Source organism: Rhinolophus ferrumequinum, chromosome 8 (assembly GCF_004115265.2).
Source record: "Rhinolophus ferrumequinum isolate MPI-CBG mRhiFer1 chromosome 8, mRhiFer1_v1.p, whole genome shotgun sequence".
NCBI lineage: Eukaryota > Metazoa > Chordata > Mammalia > Chiroptera > Rhinolophidae > Rhinolophus > Rhinolophus ferrumequinum.
Genome location: NC_046291.1, coordinates 83,044,387 through 83,061,013, shown reverse-complemented (window position 1 = coordinate 83,061,013; position 16,627 = coordinate 83,044,387). Strand labels below are relative to the sequence as shown.

The 16,627-nt window shown below is 33.5% G+C and overlaps 1 protein-coding gene across 4 annotated transcripts in view; it reads left to right on the top strand.

The window, feature by feature from the left end:
• Positions 1–16,627, top strand: part of RAB3GAP1 (RAB3 GTPase activating protein catalytic subunit 1) — an 83,299-nt gene that overhangs the window by 45,949 nt on the left and 20,723 nt on the right. For all 4 annotated transcript variants that reach the window (XM_033111720.1, XM_033111719.1, XM_033111718.1 and 1 more), the window contains exons 10-17: positions 1,854–1,922; positions 3,295–3,368; positions 5,728–5,820; positions 6,254–6,423; positions 8,228–8,314; positions 9,193–9,365; positions 10,837–10,891; positions 11,139–11,471. In XM_033111720.1, coding sequence (XP_032967611.1) covers positions 1,854–1,922; positions 3,295–3,368; positions 5,728–5,820; positions 6,254–6,423; positions 8,228–8,314; positions 9,193–9,365; positions 10,837–10,891; positions 11,139–11,471 — 1,054 coding nt within the window. The remainder of the gene's footprint in view (positions 1–1,853; positions 1,923–3,294; positions 3,369–5,727; positions 5,821–6,253; positions 6,424–8,227; positions 8,315–9,192; positions 9,366–10,836; positions 10,892–11,138; positions 11,472–16,627) is intronic.

Sequence of the window (16,627 nt, the reverse complement as noted above, 5' to 3'; positions counted from 1 at the left end):
TCAGATGGGAGTTACTAATTAGTGGAGCACCATCAAAGATCAGAGAAGTGAAGTACTTGGCGCTTTTGGCTTCTGTACACTCCAAACATAAGTGGATTTAGAATCTAAACAAGAAAAAATTCACTAAATTCATAATCCCACTACTCACAGGTGGTCACTGATTACAGCTTGATATATGTGTTTCCAGACACATTTGTCCTGTGCATGAACTTGGTGTATACGTGCACCTGTCTATTGTATGTATGTGGAACAAGGGTCTAGAAGACCACCCTCAGGTTCCGTGATTTGCTGTGACTCAACAGAACTCAGCAGTTGTACTTGTGGCTATGATTTATTACAGCAAAAGGATACAATACAAAAGTCAGCAAAGGAGAAAGGCACATAGGGTAAGGTCCAGAGCAAACTAGGAACCAGCTTTCTCTCCCAGTACAGTCACACAGGACACACCTAATTCTCCCAGCAATGAATTGTGACAACATGGGTGAAAGGCAGTCTACCAGGGAAACTCATTAGAGGCTCAGTGCTTGGGGTTTTTGTCAGGGGCTGGTCACGTAGGCACTCTCTGCCTAGTGCATATCAAGCAGGAAGCAGGTATTCAGCATAAACCATATCATTGCACAGTGAGGTTAGGCACAGTGAGCCGTTCATATCAGGGATGGCACGAGCCCTTCTGAAACCCACCTTCCCAGATGCCAAGCCAAGGGCCAGCCTTGAAGGTACTCCTTTCTGAATACCAGGCCTGCTATGTTAACTCTTCGTTTGCACAATATGTGTGTATATTTTATAAATGTATATGGTCATCCTCTACATTTTTGGGGGCTTGCTTTCTTTATTTTATAATTTTACATGAAAACTTGTTGAAACTTAATATTTATTTATAAGAGGAGGTCAGCAAATTATGACGTGGACCAAATCTGGACAATCGCTTTTTTTTCTGTAGCCAATGAACTAAGAATGATTTTTACACTGTTAAGGGTTTTAAAAGAAAAAAACAAGAATATTACAGAGACTACATGGCCCACAAAACCTAAAATATTTACTCTTTGGTCCTTTGTAGAAAAAGTTTGCCAACCCTCGCTTATAACATTTTTTCAAAATTGACATGTAATTCAAGTACTGTAAAAACTGATTTAATTGAAACAACTACTTGACTTGGAGCTGATGAGTCCTGAAAAGACATACCTAAAATAAATAAAAAGTTTTTAAAAACCCAATTCATTTGAAAGTATCCAATTCAGTGGTTTTTAGTATTTACAGAGTTGTGCAACCATCATCACTATCTAATTCCAGAAAACTTTCATCACCCCAAAAAGAAATGCCTCACCTCTTAGATATCATTACCCCGAGTCTTTCCAGGTTCTCCAGCTCTAGGCAAATACTACTCTACTTTCTGTCACTATGGACTTGTCTATTTTGGGACATTTCATATAAACTGCATTATACAATATGTCGCCTTTTGTGTCTGGCTTCTTTCACTTAGCATAATGTTTTGGAGATTTATCCACATTGCAGCATGAATCAGTACTTCATTCCTTTTTATGGCTGTATAATATACCATTGTATGAATACCACATTTTGTTTATCCATTTATCAGCTGATAGACATTTGGGTTATTTTCACTTTTTGGCTATTATGTATAGCATGGTTTTTTAATGTGTGCAAGACATTTAATTTGTATGAATGTGCTCTCATTTGCTAAACCAGTTGTTCATTTTTATTGTAACACCACTTTTAACAGACTTGTATGTATATTTCTGGTTATTGGATACATTTCTAGAAGTAGAATGGCTGAGTCAGAGAGGATGCATATACACAGTATTAAAGCTTTTGGATAATTTTATTTTTTATTTTAGTGAACTCCATTTAGCAACTACATGGCCTCACCTGACTGAAGGTATCATTGTGGATAATGATGTTTATTCGTAAGTATGTTAAGAGTAGTACATTGATATTCAAATATTTCAGTAGAATAAATTAACTGCCTAGCGGTTGGCGATTTTCACTTTTCTTTATATCATTTGCTGATCGGGTTGCTTGATTTTTGTCTATTTTTGAAGATCACGTTTTAGACTGATAAATATTTATTAGAGATGTGTTTTAAGCTGCTGTCTTTGGGGATGTGATCCTTAGTTCAGGGATAATGAACAATCTGACTCTTACTTGGTTTCAGCAAAGATGCCTCGACGCAGTTTGGGACTCAGTGCATGATTTTTTGACCTTTTCTTAGCTGGTGAGAAGCATTTGATGGAGTGCTTTGAAAAGATGATCATCATCAGAATGTGTGGGAATAATATTTGATCATTAAATGTCATAACTAACAGAACAGCCATGTCATGTATTCCTGTGCAATGGAAACAACTTGAAAATTCCAGCATTATCTAGGAAAAATGTGGAGAAAGAGGAATGCAGTTTTAGGTACCTTCTCATGCTTAATGCAGAATAGTGAGAAATAGGACACTTGTTTTTAAAATAAATGTGTTGTACTTGATGATGGTAAAAGTAAAATGAACCTTTTAAAATCAGGTAATTTAGATGGGTGTAACGAAGAAAGTAAAGACTACCTACAATCCCATTACTTAAAAAATAGCTAGTTAGCATTTTGCGGTATATCTTTTTTTCTTAATTGAGTTACAATTGACATATAACATTATAGTAGTTTCAGGTGTATAATAGAATGATTCGATATTTATATGGAAGTATATCTTTTTAAAATTCAAATTTATATATTAATTTGCTTTATTCATTTAATCCATTATTTTACATCTTTTTTGTCAGTAAATGCTAGATCGTTTCTTAAACGATCTAACATGTCGTTTTTTAAAATGCTGCATAGTATTCCATTAAGTGGATGCATGATAATCTATTTAATTGAGAAAATAGGCACTTTTGATGCTGTACAAATTTTTGTCGGTGTTTTTAATCAACTGCTATAAAAGGATTATTTAAGATGATTATGCATACTTGCTTATTTCTTATTCCTTTTTTATTCTGAAATTCATTTCTCTCATTAGATATCAGTGTACATTGTCTGTTTGTAATCATTTTTACATTTGATTGTTTGATTTTTTTTTTCCCTTTTGTGCTTTTTTTGTCCAAGAACTTTGATTTCTTAAGATTTTGTTTGTTTTTAAACTTATCCAAATGGCTGTATTCATCTTAATAATAAGTTTAAGGGAGGTAAAATGCATTGCTTGTCCTTCTATATGATGTTTTCAGTCGACTGTGTTTTGATAAATTCATGAGTCTTGCAGATTATCATAGTTAAGATCTTATGTTTATTGTTTTGCATTTTAGTGATTTGGATCCTATGCAGGCTCCCCATTGGTCTGTTAGAGTTCGAAAAGCTGATAATCCTCAGTGTTTGCTAGGTAAGCTATATTTTCCTTTCCCTGAATCCACCAGTCTGCCTGCCTTCCAGATCAGGAACACTGAATGCATTCTTTATACTTTATTCTACCTAGTAAAAAAGCATTTTTTATTTTAATGGTTTTGCATTCGTAACCTACGTAGTTAACAGCATTAGAAAACCATCTTTGCCGACAGCAGTGAATACTTCTAGTTACTCTGGAATAGCACTAGCAGGACTTCTTTCCTGTGTTTAGTTTTAACCTGTCTACACCTCAGAATTCTCTGACATTTTCTCATGATTTAAGTTTTATTCTTGAAATGCTTTTATGTCACTCCCTTTTTTTCCTCCTGTGTCATAATCCGTAACTTTCATTCTAGTTATTGGAGCCATTTTGCCTTCTGCTATCTATCCCTCTGGGCCTGTGGTATATCATGGGAAGAATACTGGTTTTTAGAGCCCTGTTAGAACCCTTCTGTAGAATTGTACCACACACGTAAACCTATTTTCTGTTAGAGGAAAAGAGGTGTAAATAATCTTGTACACCTCGTAGGGTTATTTGAAGAATCAAGTGAAATAACATAAACAGAAATACTTTGAAAAATATCAGTTGCTATTCAGGTAGTATTATTGTATCCCATGTCTGGAATTATCTTTCCATTCTCATTTTTATAGGTATATCTCTTTTATGAAGTCTTCTGAACCCATCTCTTCAACGTGCCTTTCTATTTTTTTCCTCTCATATTTAGTATACAGGAAAATATTTTCTCAATTTTTGTGTTCATCCATGCCACTTTCATTCCATGTAACCTGATATATTATCATTCATCTAATGGAGTTAATAAATATTTATTGATGACAGTAATGATGCATTTCTCTAAAGCATATTTTCGTGGGCTCTGTCATTCATCATTTGCTGTTCATCAAATGGTAATTGGCACTTGCTATTTGTGCTAACTATAATACCGTGTTTCCCTGAAAATAAGACCTAGCCGGACCATCAGCTCTAATGCGTCTTTTGGAGCAAAAGTTAATATAAGACCCGGTCTTATTTTAATATAATAATAAGACCGGGTCTTATATAATATAAAATAAGACCGGGTCTTATATTAATATTTGCTCCAAAAGATGCTGATGGTCTGGCTAGGTCTTATTTTCGGGGAAACATGGTAGTGAATACAAAGATGTATAACATAAAATTCCTGCCATTGGTGAATGTCTCGGGGTGTTGAAAGATAGTAGACTATTGATATCAAGAATTTTGGAGTTCGATAGACCTTGTTTCAAATCCTAGATCTACCAATTTGAGCAAGTTTTGTAATTTCTTCAAGTCTTAGTAAAATAGAGATAGAAAGAGTACATGCTTCATAGGATTATTGGGAGGATCAAATAAGATTGTGTGTGTGTGTGTGTCACATTTAACTCCTGTCTTATAGTAAATGCTCCAATAGTTTCTCTAGTTTAATCACTGAATTATTAAATTTGCTTACTAAATTGTTTTCCAGTTCCTTATTAGTCCTCTTTCACTGACTTCTATGATAATTACAGAGGACCTTAGAATTAAAAGTATTCTCATAATTGTTCCATGATCTCACCTATCCTCTTTGACTTTATATGTTTATATAACTAGATTATAGGATTACTTAGTCATGTATAATAAACCATAGTCATATAGTTTATGTGACTGTATAAGGAGGATTTTCCTACTTTTCTGAAGAAGCCCAGAAAATGTTCTAGGTTTATTGAGAACTAGTTAATGAATTCTAAAACTTGGATGTACTCAGTATGTCTAATAATTTTGGATTGATGGTTCTTGTTAAGCTTTAATTTCCTTATGCAAACATCTCATTGCAGCCCTTTAGAAGGCATCAAAATCTTTCCCCTTGTCTTATAATGACACAAAGTGTACCTTTAAAATGCAGCTGAAGCTGAAATAGCTTCATCCTATGTGATTTCTTAATCCTGTAGAAGCATATTTTGGGATTTCTTTTTAATTTTTATTTTTTAATGGATTCAGGTTTCTATTGGGGTGGCAGTTAGGGAAAAAAGACTACTATATACATAGAGTAGTATTCTTGTTACTTACACCACTTAATGAGAATAGATACTATTTGTCTTATTGAGGCACATAGTAAGTGCTTAATATTACTAGATACAATTGTTTTTTCATTTAGTTCTAGAAGGAAGTCTAAGAAATTTTTTTTTTGTTTTAATATGCTGGGACATGGAGAGAAAGGAAAAGAAGGGCTACTTTGAAATAGGATTAACTTTTTCTTGGGTAGAAAAACTGAATGTTTTTTTTCCCCAACATGTACTTTAATTTATACGATTGATTTCTTTCTTTTAAGTGTTAAAAATGAGTACCATTTTTTTCTCTGTAGGTGATTTTATTACTGAATTTTTTAAAATTTGCCGTCGTAAGGAGTCAACTGATGAGATTCTTGGACGATCCGCATTTGAAGAAGAAGGGAGAGGTGACCTATTTTTTTTTTCTTAGGTTATTTTCTGATGTGTTACCCGATCTCTTTGGCGCTTTTTCCAGCAACTATTCATCTTAGGTTTTAATTTCAATTAAGTTGAAGAAACAAGTGTTGATGGACTAGATAGCTCCCATTTCTCTCCAGGCTATATACCTTCCCCCCAAAATGTAAGATATTTTGAAAAGCAGGGTTTTAGAGGTTTATTTTTGAAATCCCCTGGGGAGAAATAATTTGTGTTATGTCTTTGTCAATCATGCATGTATATAAAACTGAACATGTGTATTAAAATTTTATAAATCTGAAACCATTTAACACTAGTGAAAGGAAGCGACTAAAATATTCTATACAGTCATTAGTTTACTCATCACTTTATTTAACCTGCTACGGTTGGTGGTATAATTTGTATTCATTTTTATTCTTTTTATAGAAATTGCTGATATAAGTCATGCTTTGTCAAAGTTGACAGAGCCAGCACCAGTTCCAATTCATAAATTATCAGTTTCAAACATGGTACATACTGCAAAGAAGAAAATACAGAAACACAGAGGTGCAGAAGAGTCGCCACTGAATAATGATGTCCTCAATACTATTCTCTTGGTAACTAAATATAGTGTCTTTGTATGTCTATATGCATAGTCATTGATTCATTGTATAGTCAGCCCCTTCTGTGTGGCAGGCACTGGGTTGGGAATATAAAATGAGCAAAACAAAGTATCCACATTCAGAGAATTCTCACTAGTGTATGGGAAGAGGGAAAGTAAACTATAGTTACAATCCCATATTGCATATGAGAAGTCTGGCAAAGGGGCTGTGAGAATACAGCAGAGGGTGCATCTGTCTCTGGGCAGTGGGAATTAGGGAAGGCTTCATAAAGAGGGAAGCTTGAACTGCATCTTGAAGAGAAGAAGGCTTTGGAAGCATCGGAATAGCAGAGGCCTGCAAGAGCATACTGAATAGTTTGCTGTATTGTACGATGCAGCCTAGGGAGTGGTCAGGGATGAGGCTGGAGAGGCAGGTAACCCGCCGTGCAAAAACACTGGACTTTGTCATGCAGTTTAATACCATTTTACACAGAAGTTCATCATGGTCAGAACTGTATTTTTGAAAACTTCTTTCATGACAGCCCAGAGAAACCTTTATGTATTATATTACCATGCGTACTAAAAGGGGCTAGGGTGTCTTCTAGGTATAGTGTGGTGGAACGGCCCAGCCTGGGAGCCATACATACCAGGGCTTAATCCTGACTTACTCTGTGACTTCAAACAAGCCATTAACTTCAGTTTTCCTCATCTATAAATGAGGCTGATAAAACCTAATGAGATTGTTGTGAGGATTAAAGAACCTTCTATTACACTGCCTTCTGTATAATAGGCCTTGGATAAATGATAAACAGCTTTTCTTACTATAATTGTAGTTATAATCATACTTCTGGCAATTTGTGTGTTAAGACAGTCTTGGGAAAAACCTTCAAGAGCAGTGCACTGAAAAGAAGACTGAACTTGGAAGCTTGATGTTAATCTTTTCCCTGCCATTACTCTGGTTAATTTTCAGCTTATGTATCTGTAAGACATGGGCAGTGATACTTAGTTCACACAGTGTTATGAGAATAGGATAAGTTTGTAAATGGGCCTAGTAGTGGGGGTTGGCACATGGTAGTTCCTCTATTTCTACACATCTGTTGAGCATGTTCTGTAATATGTGGCAACGTATGTACTTGGGAGAAACAGTGATAGAAGAACTGAAAATAAATTTTTATATAGAAGTCTGCTATTTAAGGTATCCCGAGAGCTTTTATTCGAATTATATAGCTCCGCTGTCGTATACACTGAATTTCTTTTACCACTCCTGCACACACACACACACACCAAGTGAAAAAGAAACACTTGTCATTATAGGTTAAGACCTCTTCCCATTTTCTTGGGGTATCTCTTAAAATAAAGTTATGTGTCTTAAATATACTTTTAGTTTTTCATATATGAAAACCTGTGAATAATATAACTCTGCTGAGCCTCATGAATATATGAATCTTTTAAAATTTCCTTTTATATAAGCTTTGCCTTTTTAATAATATTGAGACTTTTTAAAAACTTCGATGATTTTGGATGAGCCTGAATTCATAGTGAAGAAATTTTGGTTGTATTCTGTTTAGTTCACAGAATTAGGTGGTTACAATTAAGAAACGCCTCAGGTTTCTGAAACTGGCTAGTCACTAAAACTGCATTTTCAAAGAAAAACAGAAAACGTTTAAGATAACGTAGGACCACCTGGCCAGTACAATAAGAACATTTCCATTGTTTTAAAAGCAAAACCATTAAAAAGTCACATAGCATCTATATGAGTTTTAAAAATCAACAAAATAGGAAATTTGGTTGAAAATGTTATTTCCTTTCTTCTCCCTAAGTTCTTATTCCCTGATGCTGCTTCTGAGAAACCATTAGATGGAACTTCTTCAACAGACAACAATCCTCCATCAGAGAGTGAAGAATATGTAAGTTGATTTAGTTGACTTGGAGATCAATATTTAAAATGTATTGAATTTCTAGGTGTTTGCTCTATTTCTAGTTTACTAGTAGCATAAGGATCTTTTTTACTTTAAAATCACCTTAGGAAAACTCAAGTGGAGATCATGGCCGCCATTCAGGTAATGACCTGCATAGAACATTAGCATAGATACATTATTTTGGGTAGCAAAAACTTTTCTGGTAACAGTGAAAAAAGGGAAAAAAAACAAATACACTGTGCATGGCTGTAGTCTTTGTGAAATCATAAAATTTATGTTTTGCAACAGATTCTTCCCTGTATTTCAAACTCTAGAGTGAGTGGAAAACTTTAATGAAGTAAAAAATATAAAATGAAGTAAAAATTTCATGTTTTTCTTATCCAGGTCTTTGATAAATGAGAAATGAGAGTTTAAATGACAGGTATAGAAATATGTCAAATGGTTATAGTCGTTATTGTTAGGAAGTAGATTTCATGAAGTGAGGAGGAAAAGCAAAGGCTTTACATTTTCAGTTTTTACAGTTCTGAGTTTATTTTGTGTGTTTGGTTTTGATAACAAATCTGTGCTATTTATAGTTAAAATATTTTTAAAACAACACATGAAATTGGGAATACATCTTAAAGATTCCATAGAAGTTGAAAGCTGTAACTTTAGCCTCACCAATCTATAGCCTCACTTTTTTGATCCTTGTAGAAATCTTGAAAACATGGAACTGCCTAAGAACAATTTAGGTGGTAATGTATTAGACATTTGATAAAAACTAGTTTTGGTAGGATAGATTAATTTTAATATTAAAATCTCCCAGTTTTTGATTATACATGTAAATATTATAACAAGTTTTGCTGTTTCTATTTGGTTAAATTTAGAATCTCTACAATCAGTTCAAATCTGCACCATCTGACAGTTTAACGTACAAACTGGCTTTGTGTCTTTGTATGATCAATTTCTACCATGGAGGATTGAAAGGAGTGGCACACCTCTGGCAGGAGTTTGTTCTGGAAATGCGTTTCAGATGGGAAAACAACATTCTGATTCCGGGGTAATAATTTCAATTTCTGGTTGTATAGATAGGATTTTTGTTGACAGAATTTGACTTTTGACTCATTAATTCTCCACTTCTAGGAAACCTGCCCTAAGAAAATGGTAAGAAACTTTGGACATGATTTATGTTCAGAAGTGTTCACTGCAGAAAATTTATAATAGGAATAAAAAAGGTGAAACCATCTAAGTATAAAACAAAAGAATGGTTAAATAAATCATGATGTATCTCTATATTGGAAAGTTATGGATCCTTTACGAGTTTTTTCCCCAAAAAAATCTCTAATAACATTGAAAATGATCATAATATTTGTAGTAAAGTAGAATATAATATTGCATATAGTGAGTGCTTTCAATTATGCTGATATATGAGTATATGTATAGAAAAATAATTGGAAAGAAATACAGCCAAATGTTAGTAGTTTTCCCAGGTGTGAAATTATATTTTTATTTTGTTCTTTATATGTTTGTGTGTTTTCTAAATCTTCTGTAGTGAATATATATTTTTATAGTTGGAAGGAAAACATCTTTAGAGTTCCTAAGTTCAGTTAGTAAGCATTACCGGTAATTTTTTTATATAGTTTATATTGGCATTTTACTTAATCAAATAGGAGAGTTTAGTTAGCAAAAATGTCGATATTGCATAGGTTACTGTTCATCTACCCTTGTTAAGGGAGGAGACTCATGAGTAATATAAAATGGTGACTGACCTGACCCAAAGATGTTTACTCTTAGGTTATTTGCCAGTCTCTGCTTAGCTTGAGTCTCTCTTTGGTAATTACTGGGAACTTAGTGATTTAGAATCAGAGGCAGTCTAGGCTCCCTCTTGGCAAAAGAGAGGTGGAGAGTGATGGTTTTTATATTAAGAATCCCTATAATAATTGAGAACTGAATACATCGTCTAATCTATGTTTTATGGTGTGTAAAATACTGTATTCTGGCTACTTACTGGGGTAGACTTAGAGACTTTTTTCATTTTAAATTTCTGTTAGCTTGAGACCGATCACTAGTTTACTGTTATGCTTTGAAATATCTATTGTACAGAGGGTGCCAAAAAAATATATACACATTTTAAGAAAGGAAACCAGTTTTAAAATTGTAATACTTAATATATACCGATAACAAAAGATGAATACAAGTCACATTTGACTTCTGCAATTACTAGAGGTGCTCAAAGTGGTTACCATCAGCATCCAGACACTTCTAATTATGGCGAACTACTGCTTGAGCAATGACCAAAGTGTCCACTTGTATACATCTTTTTGGCACCCCTGGTATTTGCTGTTGGTGATTTTTTGAAGTAGGATAAAATTAATTTTGATCTTTTAATCTTATTTGTTCTATCTAGTTACCTTACATATATAAGTCTAGTTTTGATTTCTTATCAATATGGCAAAAATTTACAGTAGTATAAAGAATATGCATATCTGAAGCAATTTAACCAAAACTTACCATTCTACTTCATTTGATAGATTAGCAAGTGGACCCCCAGATCTGAGATGTTGTTTACTACATCAGAAACTACAGGTAAAGATTTCCCAATGATAGTATGTAAATGGAGGCTTGATTCAATTGGAGCTTATTCTGATACTAAATTTAAGTATGGATTATAGTCTATTCTCATTATGCAGCTGTAGGTTACTTATAATCACTGTCATTCACAACAAGGTCTAGGGGAAGGGTTGGAGAATGAAAATGAAATGCTCAAGCAGTGGATAGATTTTTATTTTACAGTAACTAATTCAAATATAAATGTTATTTCTGTTTTCTTAAGATGTTAAATTGTTGTATTGAAAGAAAAAAGGCACGTGATGAGGGCAGAAAGACAAGTACTTCAGATAATGTGACTAATACATATCCTGGGGATGCTGGAAAAGCTGGAGAACAGCCAGATGTGGGAAAATCTTGGGATTCTTGGAGTGATAGCGAAGAAGAATTTTTTGAATGCCTAAGTGATACTGAAGAACTTAAGGCAAATGGACAAGAGAGTGGCAGGAAAGGAGGACTTAAGGAGATGGCAAATTTAAAGCCAGAAGGAAGACTCTATCAGCATGGGAAACTTACACTGCTACAAAATGGAGAACCTCTCTACATTCCAGTAACACAGGTAGGACATGGACTGGCATGGCACTTTAAGTTGTGATTTAAAAAAATGTTGTTTACACAACTTCATCCTAGTAGCAGACGATTGCTTTGGGTAGGGACAATTCTTTAAATAGTCTATGTTCAAAAGATTTAAGATTTGAAATCTAAATACACGATTGGGGCTTCTACGTCTACCATTTCTAAAATTGAGAAATGTGTTGAAATTTGAGTAGATACTAGCTCATTATGTGTAAGGTGATCTATTATTTTTTAAACTGAGTGGTGAGTATTCAGGTGTTTAAAAAACAAAACCCAAAAATATGGAAGGGAAAGAACAAAAGTAAAAATGCTTTAATTATAAGATTAGATTTTATCAGTTCAAAAATGTAGTTTGAGGCCATTTTATGCCATTAGGAACAAGAATAGCAACAACTCAACACCTAAGGAAGAGCAATAGTTTTTATTGGTTTGTTTTTATGTAATAATATGTGAATACATTTTATTGTGAAAAATTCAACCTAGAAAAAGTGAAAGCCTCCACCAATTCAACTCTCATTTCTAAAAGTAACCATTGTTATTGGTTTGGGTTGTAATTTCTTATTCCTAGTTCTATCATTGATGTACATACATGTTTTTGTCATACATGTTATGTATTTGATACATAGTTTTGTGGGAGTTTTTGTTTTTTAATGTGTGCATTGGTAGGCAACTTTTTGTTTAACCTAATATGTATTGAAGAGGTTTCCATGTCATTACATGTAGATCTACATCATTAATTGCTGTATAATATTCCATGGCATGGAAGAGCCATAGTTTATTTAACCATTCCCCTCTTAATGCACAATATATGATATTTGCAAGTTTTGCTATTACAGTGCTACATTTCAAATTCTCATTTTTTGTATGTTGTGTGTTCACATATAAGTGTTTCCCTAAGGTAATGGAATTGCTAGATAAACAGATGTACAAGTTACAAAATTCTTCTTCAAAATGGCTCCATCTATTTTATACTTCTGTCAGTGGTGAATATAGGAATAAGGGAATACCATTTCCTCCCCAACCTTCCTTTCTCACTACCTTCCTTCCACAAAATTGTAGTGAGTGCCTAATGTATGCCAACCACTGTTCTAGACCTTGGGAATTTAGTAGCTAACTAGACAGTAAGGTTTTTGTACTTATATTTTATTTAATTTTTTATAAATAATTGACATTTCCAGTCATATGAAGTTTTGCCAATATGATGGACAAAAGTAGTATCTCAGTGTTTTAGATTGCATTTCCCTGATCTTTGGACCTAAACATTTTTTAATGTGTTTATTGGCCATCCTTTCCTGTGACTTGCCTACCATTTTTCTTTTAAGTTGCAGTCCAGTTCTTATTAATTTATGAGTCCTTCATAGTTTAGCTGTAACTCCTCTGAGATATATATATATATATATATATATATATATATATATATATACTGATATACTGATATACTATATATATATATAGTATATGTTTTCTCCTAGTCATTTTAAAAAATGTGTTTATTACTTATTGAGTTATAAGTTAATATATAGAGTGTATAAATCTTACGTGTACAGCTTGGTAAGTTTTTTCATATTTAAAACCATTGTAACTACCACCCAGATCAAGATTAGAAAATTTCTGTCATGCTAGAGCAGTACTACAGATGAATAGAACTTTCTGTGAAGATGAAAGTGTACATCTTCTACCCCTGCTGTCCAATACCGTAGCCATTATCCATATGTGGCTATTAAGTGCTTGAAACGTGGCTAATGCACCTAACGCTCTGAATTTTTTACTTACTTAAATTTTAGTAGCCAAATGTTACCCTCTAGGGAACTTTTTTCCTAACTTTTATCACTATAGGTTAATTTTCTTAGTTTTTGAACCTCATAAATGGAATCATGCTTTGCTTAGCACACTTTTGCATATAAATGGAGTCATACATTGTGTACTCCTGTGTTGAGCTTTTTTATTTAGCTACCATCTGTGAGATTCATCCATTTTGTTGCATATGTCAGTATGTGTGCGTGTTTTATTACTTTGTAGTATTAGATAAATATGCCATAATTTGCTTATCCATTCATCTGTTGGTGGAATTTGAGTGGTTTATAGTTTGAGCTATTATAAATAAGTGAACATTCTTATAAGTGGTATTTTGGTAAACATAAGCACTTACTTTCTTTTGAATATATTCCTAAGAGTAGAATTGTTCGGTTATAGGGTAGAAATATGTTTTAGCTTTAATAGACACTGTTAAATATTCTCTCAAAGTGTTTGAACTAATTTACATTCCCTCCAAGAATGTAAAATAATTTGTTTATTCCACATAATCCCTGACATTTGGTGTGTCAGGGATCCCCAGTACTACTGCTAGGTTTGATGATTTGCTGGGAATACTCATAGGACCCAGCATGTAGTCGTGCTTACAGCCATAACTGATTACAGCAAAAGGACGCAAAGCACAATGAGCAAAAGGAAAGGGTACATCGGACAAAGTTTGAGGGATATTAAGCACAAGCTTCCAAAAGTCCCCTCCCAGTGTTGTCACACAGGATGCATTTAATTCCTCCAACAACAAATTGTGACAACATGTAAAATGTTGTCTACCAGGGAAACTTGTTAGCGGCCCAGTGCTCAGGGTTTTTACTGGGGGCTGGTCAAATGGGCATCCTCTGCCTAGCATGTACCAAAATTCCAGACTCCCAGAAGCAAAGCAGGTTTTCAGCATAAACCATGTCGTTTGCACAAATAGTTTAGGCACAGTGAGCCATTTCAATCAGTTCTGAGTATAGTGAGGACTCTGTCAAAATCCAAGTTCCCAGATGCCAGCCGTGGGCCAACTTTGCAAACAGGCCTTTCTAAGGACAGCAGTCTGAGGCCTGCTGTGTTAATTCTTCTCTGCACCCTTGATTAAGTTCAGTCATTTAAATTTTTGCCTTTCTATTGGTCTCATGTCTTTATATTTTCCTGATGAATAATGATACTGAACACCTTTATTGCCCATTTGGATATCTTCTTGGTGAAGTGCCTGTTCACGGCCTTTGCTTTTTAAAAAAAATTAGTTGTCTTTTTTTCTTATTGCTTGGTAGGAATTCTTCATATATTCTGGATATGAGTGCTTAGTCATATATATGTATTACAAATAATTTCTCCTAGTTTGCAGCTTGCTTGTTCATGTTCTTAATGATGCTTTAGTTAAATAGGAATTCTTATTTTTAATAAAGTCGTATCTAACAATGTTTTTCTCCTGTAGATAGCTCTTTTTCTCCCATTTAAGGAATCTTTACCCCAATGTTCTAGCGATATTCTCTTAAGTTTTTTTCTGGAAGCTTTATTGTTTTACTTACCTCTTTATATTTACGATGCACCTCACATAGGCTTGTTTCATATGAGGATGAGGTTAAGATTCTCATTTTCTGTAAGGATATACAGTTGTGGTCTAGCACCATTATTAAAAAGACTGCCTTTTCTCAGAAGAGGGTGACAGTGATGTTTTTGTCGTAAGTCAGGTGACTGTCTGTGTGTTTATTCTGTTCTGTTAGTCTCTCTGTCCTTGTGCCAATAATGCACTGTCTTTATTAGTACAGCTTTGTTGTAATAAGTCTTTCTATTAATAAGTGTAAATCTTTTAACGTTGTTCTTCAGAATTACCTTGGCTGTCCTTTGCATTGTTATGCAAATTTGAGAATCAGCTCGTCAGTTTCCACATACAAAGTAATCCTGCTGGGATTTTAATTCATATTGCATTGAATTTATAAATCAGTTTAGAGAGAATCGAAATCTTAACAATACTGAGTTCCATGACAATGAAATATCTTTCATTTTATTTAAGGTTTTCTTTTACTTTCCCTTATTGTTTTACAGTTTACAGTGTAGAGGTTTTGCATATCTTTCATTAGCTATTTTAAAGTCTTTGTAATTTCTTAAATATTACAAATTGGTATTTTTAAATTTTCCCCAATATGTTGAAATAGTTGATTTTTGTATGACCTTTGATCTAGCAATCTTACTACATTCACTTATTATTTCTAGTAGTTTGTAGATTATTTGGGTTTTTCTGTGTGTGCACATCATGTTATCTATTAACATAGACAATTTGAATTTTGATATTCAAACCTTTATACTTCTCAATTCTTTTTCATGCCTTATTGCACTGGCTGGGACCTCCAGTAGTGGACATCCTTCTCATGTTCCGAATGTCACAAGGAAGGCATATGATAATCATTGAGGGTATCTGATGTAGATATCAGTTATCATATTAAGAAGTTCTGTTTCTCGTTTCTGAGAGTTGATAGCATGAACATGTGTTGTATTTTATCAAATGCTTTTCCTGTATATTGAGGTAATCATAATTATGAGTTTAAATGAAATCATACGTTACAAATGAATAATAACACAGTGTCTAGTCCAAAATAAACACTCAATTTTTATTATCTGTTATTCTTCTGAGGACTTTTTCTTACATAAGACATAAGTGTCTGGTATTGCTTCTCAAGATGCAAGGATTTACTTAAAAGTTTTTGTAACTAGTTTTCGTATTCTGAAATGGGTTGATGAATTGTAATAATTGTACAGTAGGATGCTGGGATGTTTGCTTGGTAATTTTAAACATGAATTCTGTTAACTTTATTATCCATGCTGGTATTGTTTCTTTGCCAGCTGGTTATCATTTGTGAGATTAGTTTTTTTTGTTTGACAGGCCTTATGCTTTTTTCTTCATTCTTTAAAAAGTAAATTATATTTTAGGTATTTCATTGGTAAATTTTAGTATTAGTACAGAATATTGTAATGCTAAAAGCCAAGTGAATGTTTTTTCCTATTTTATTATGAAGCACGTAGTTGGTATTGAGGTCTTGTGGTATACACCTGGGTTTTGGGATCTATAGAACTAGATTCATATTGTGGCACCACCACTTACTAATGTATTGCTGTTTTTCTCTCTAAAAAGAAATAGGTTGTTTGCATTTTCTAGAATTTTATGTAAATTTTATGTAATGATAGTATGGCTTTTTTTGGTGTGGTAATTCTTTCAGCATAATTATTTTGAGATTAACACATTGTTGTGTGTAAATTTTAAATAATAATAGTTCATTCATTTTTACTGCTTAGTAGTGTTTTATTGCCTAGATGTATCACAGATCATTTAACCATTTCACTTTTTGATAG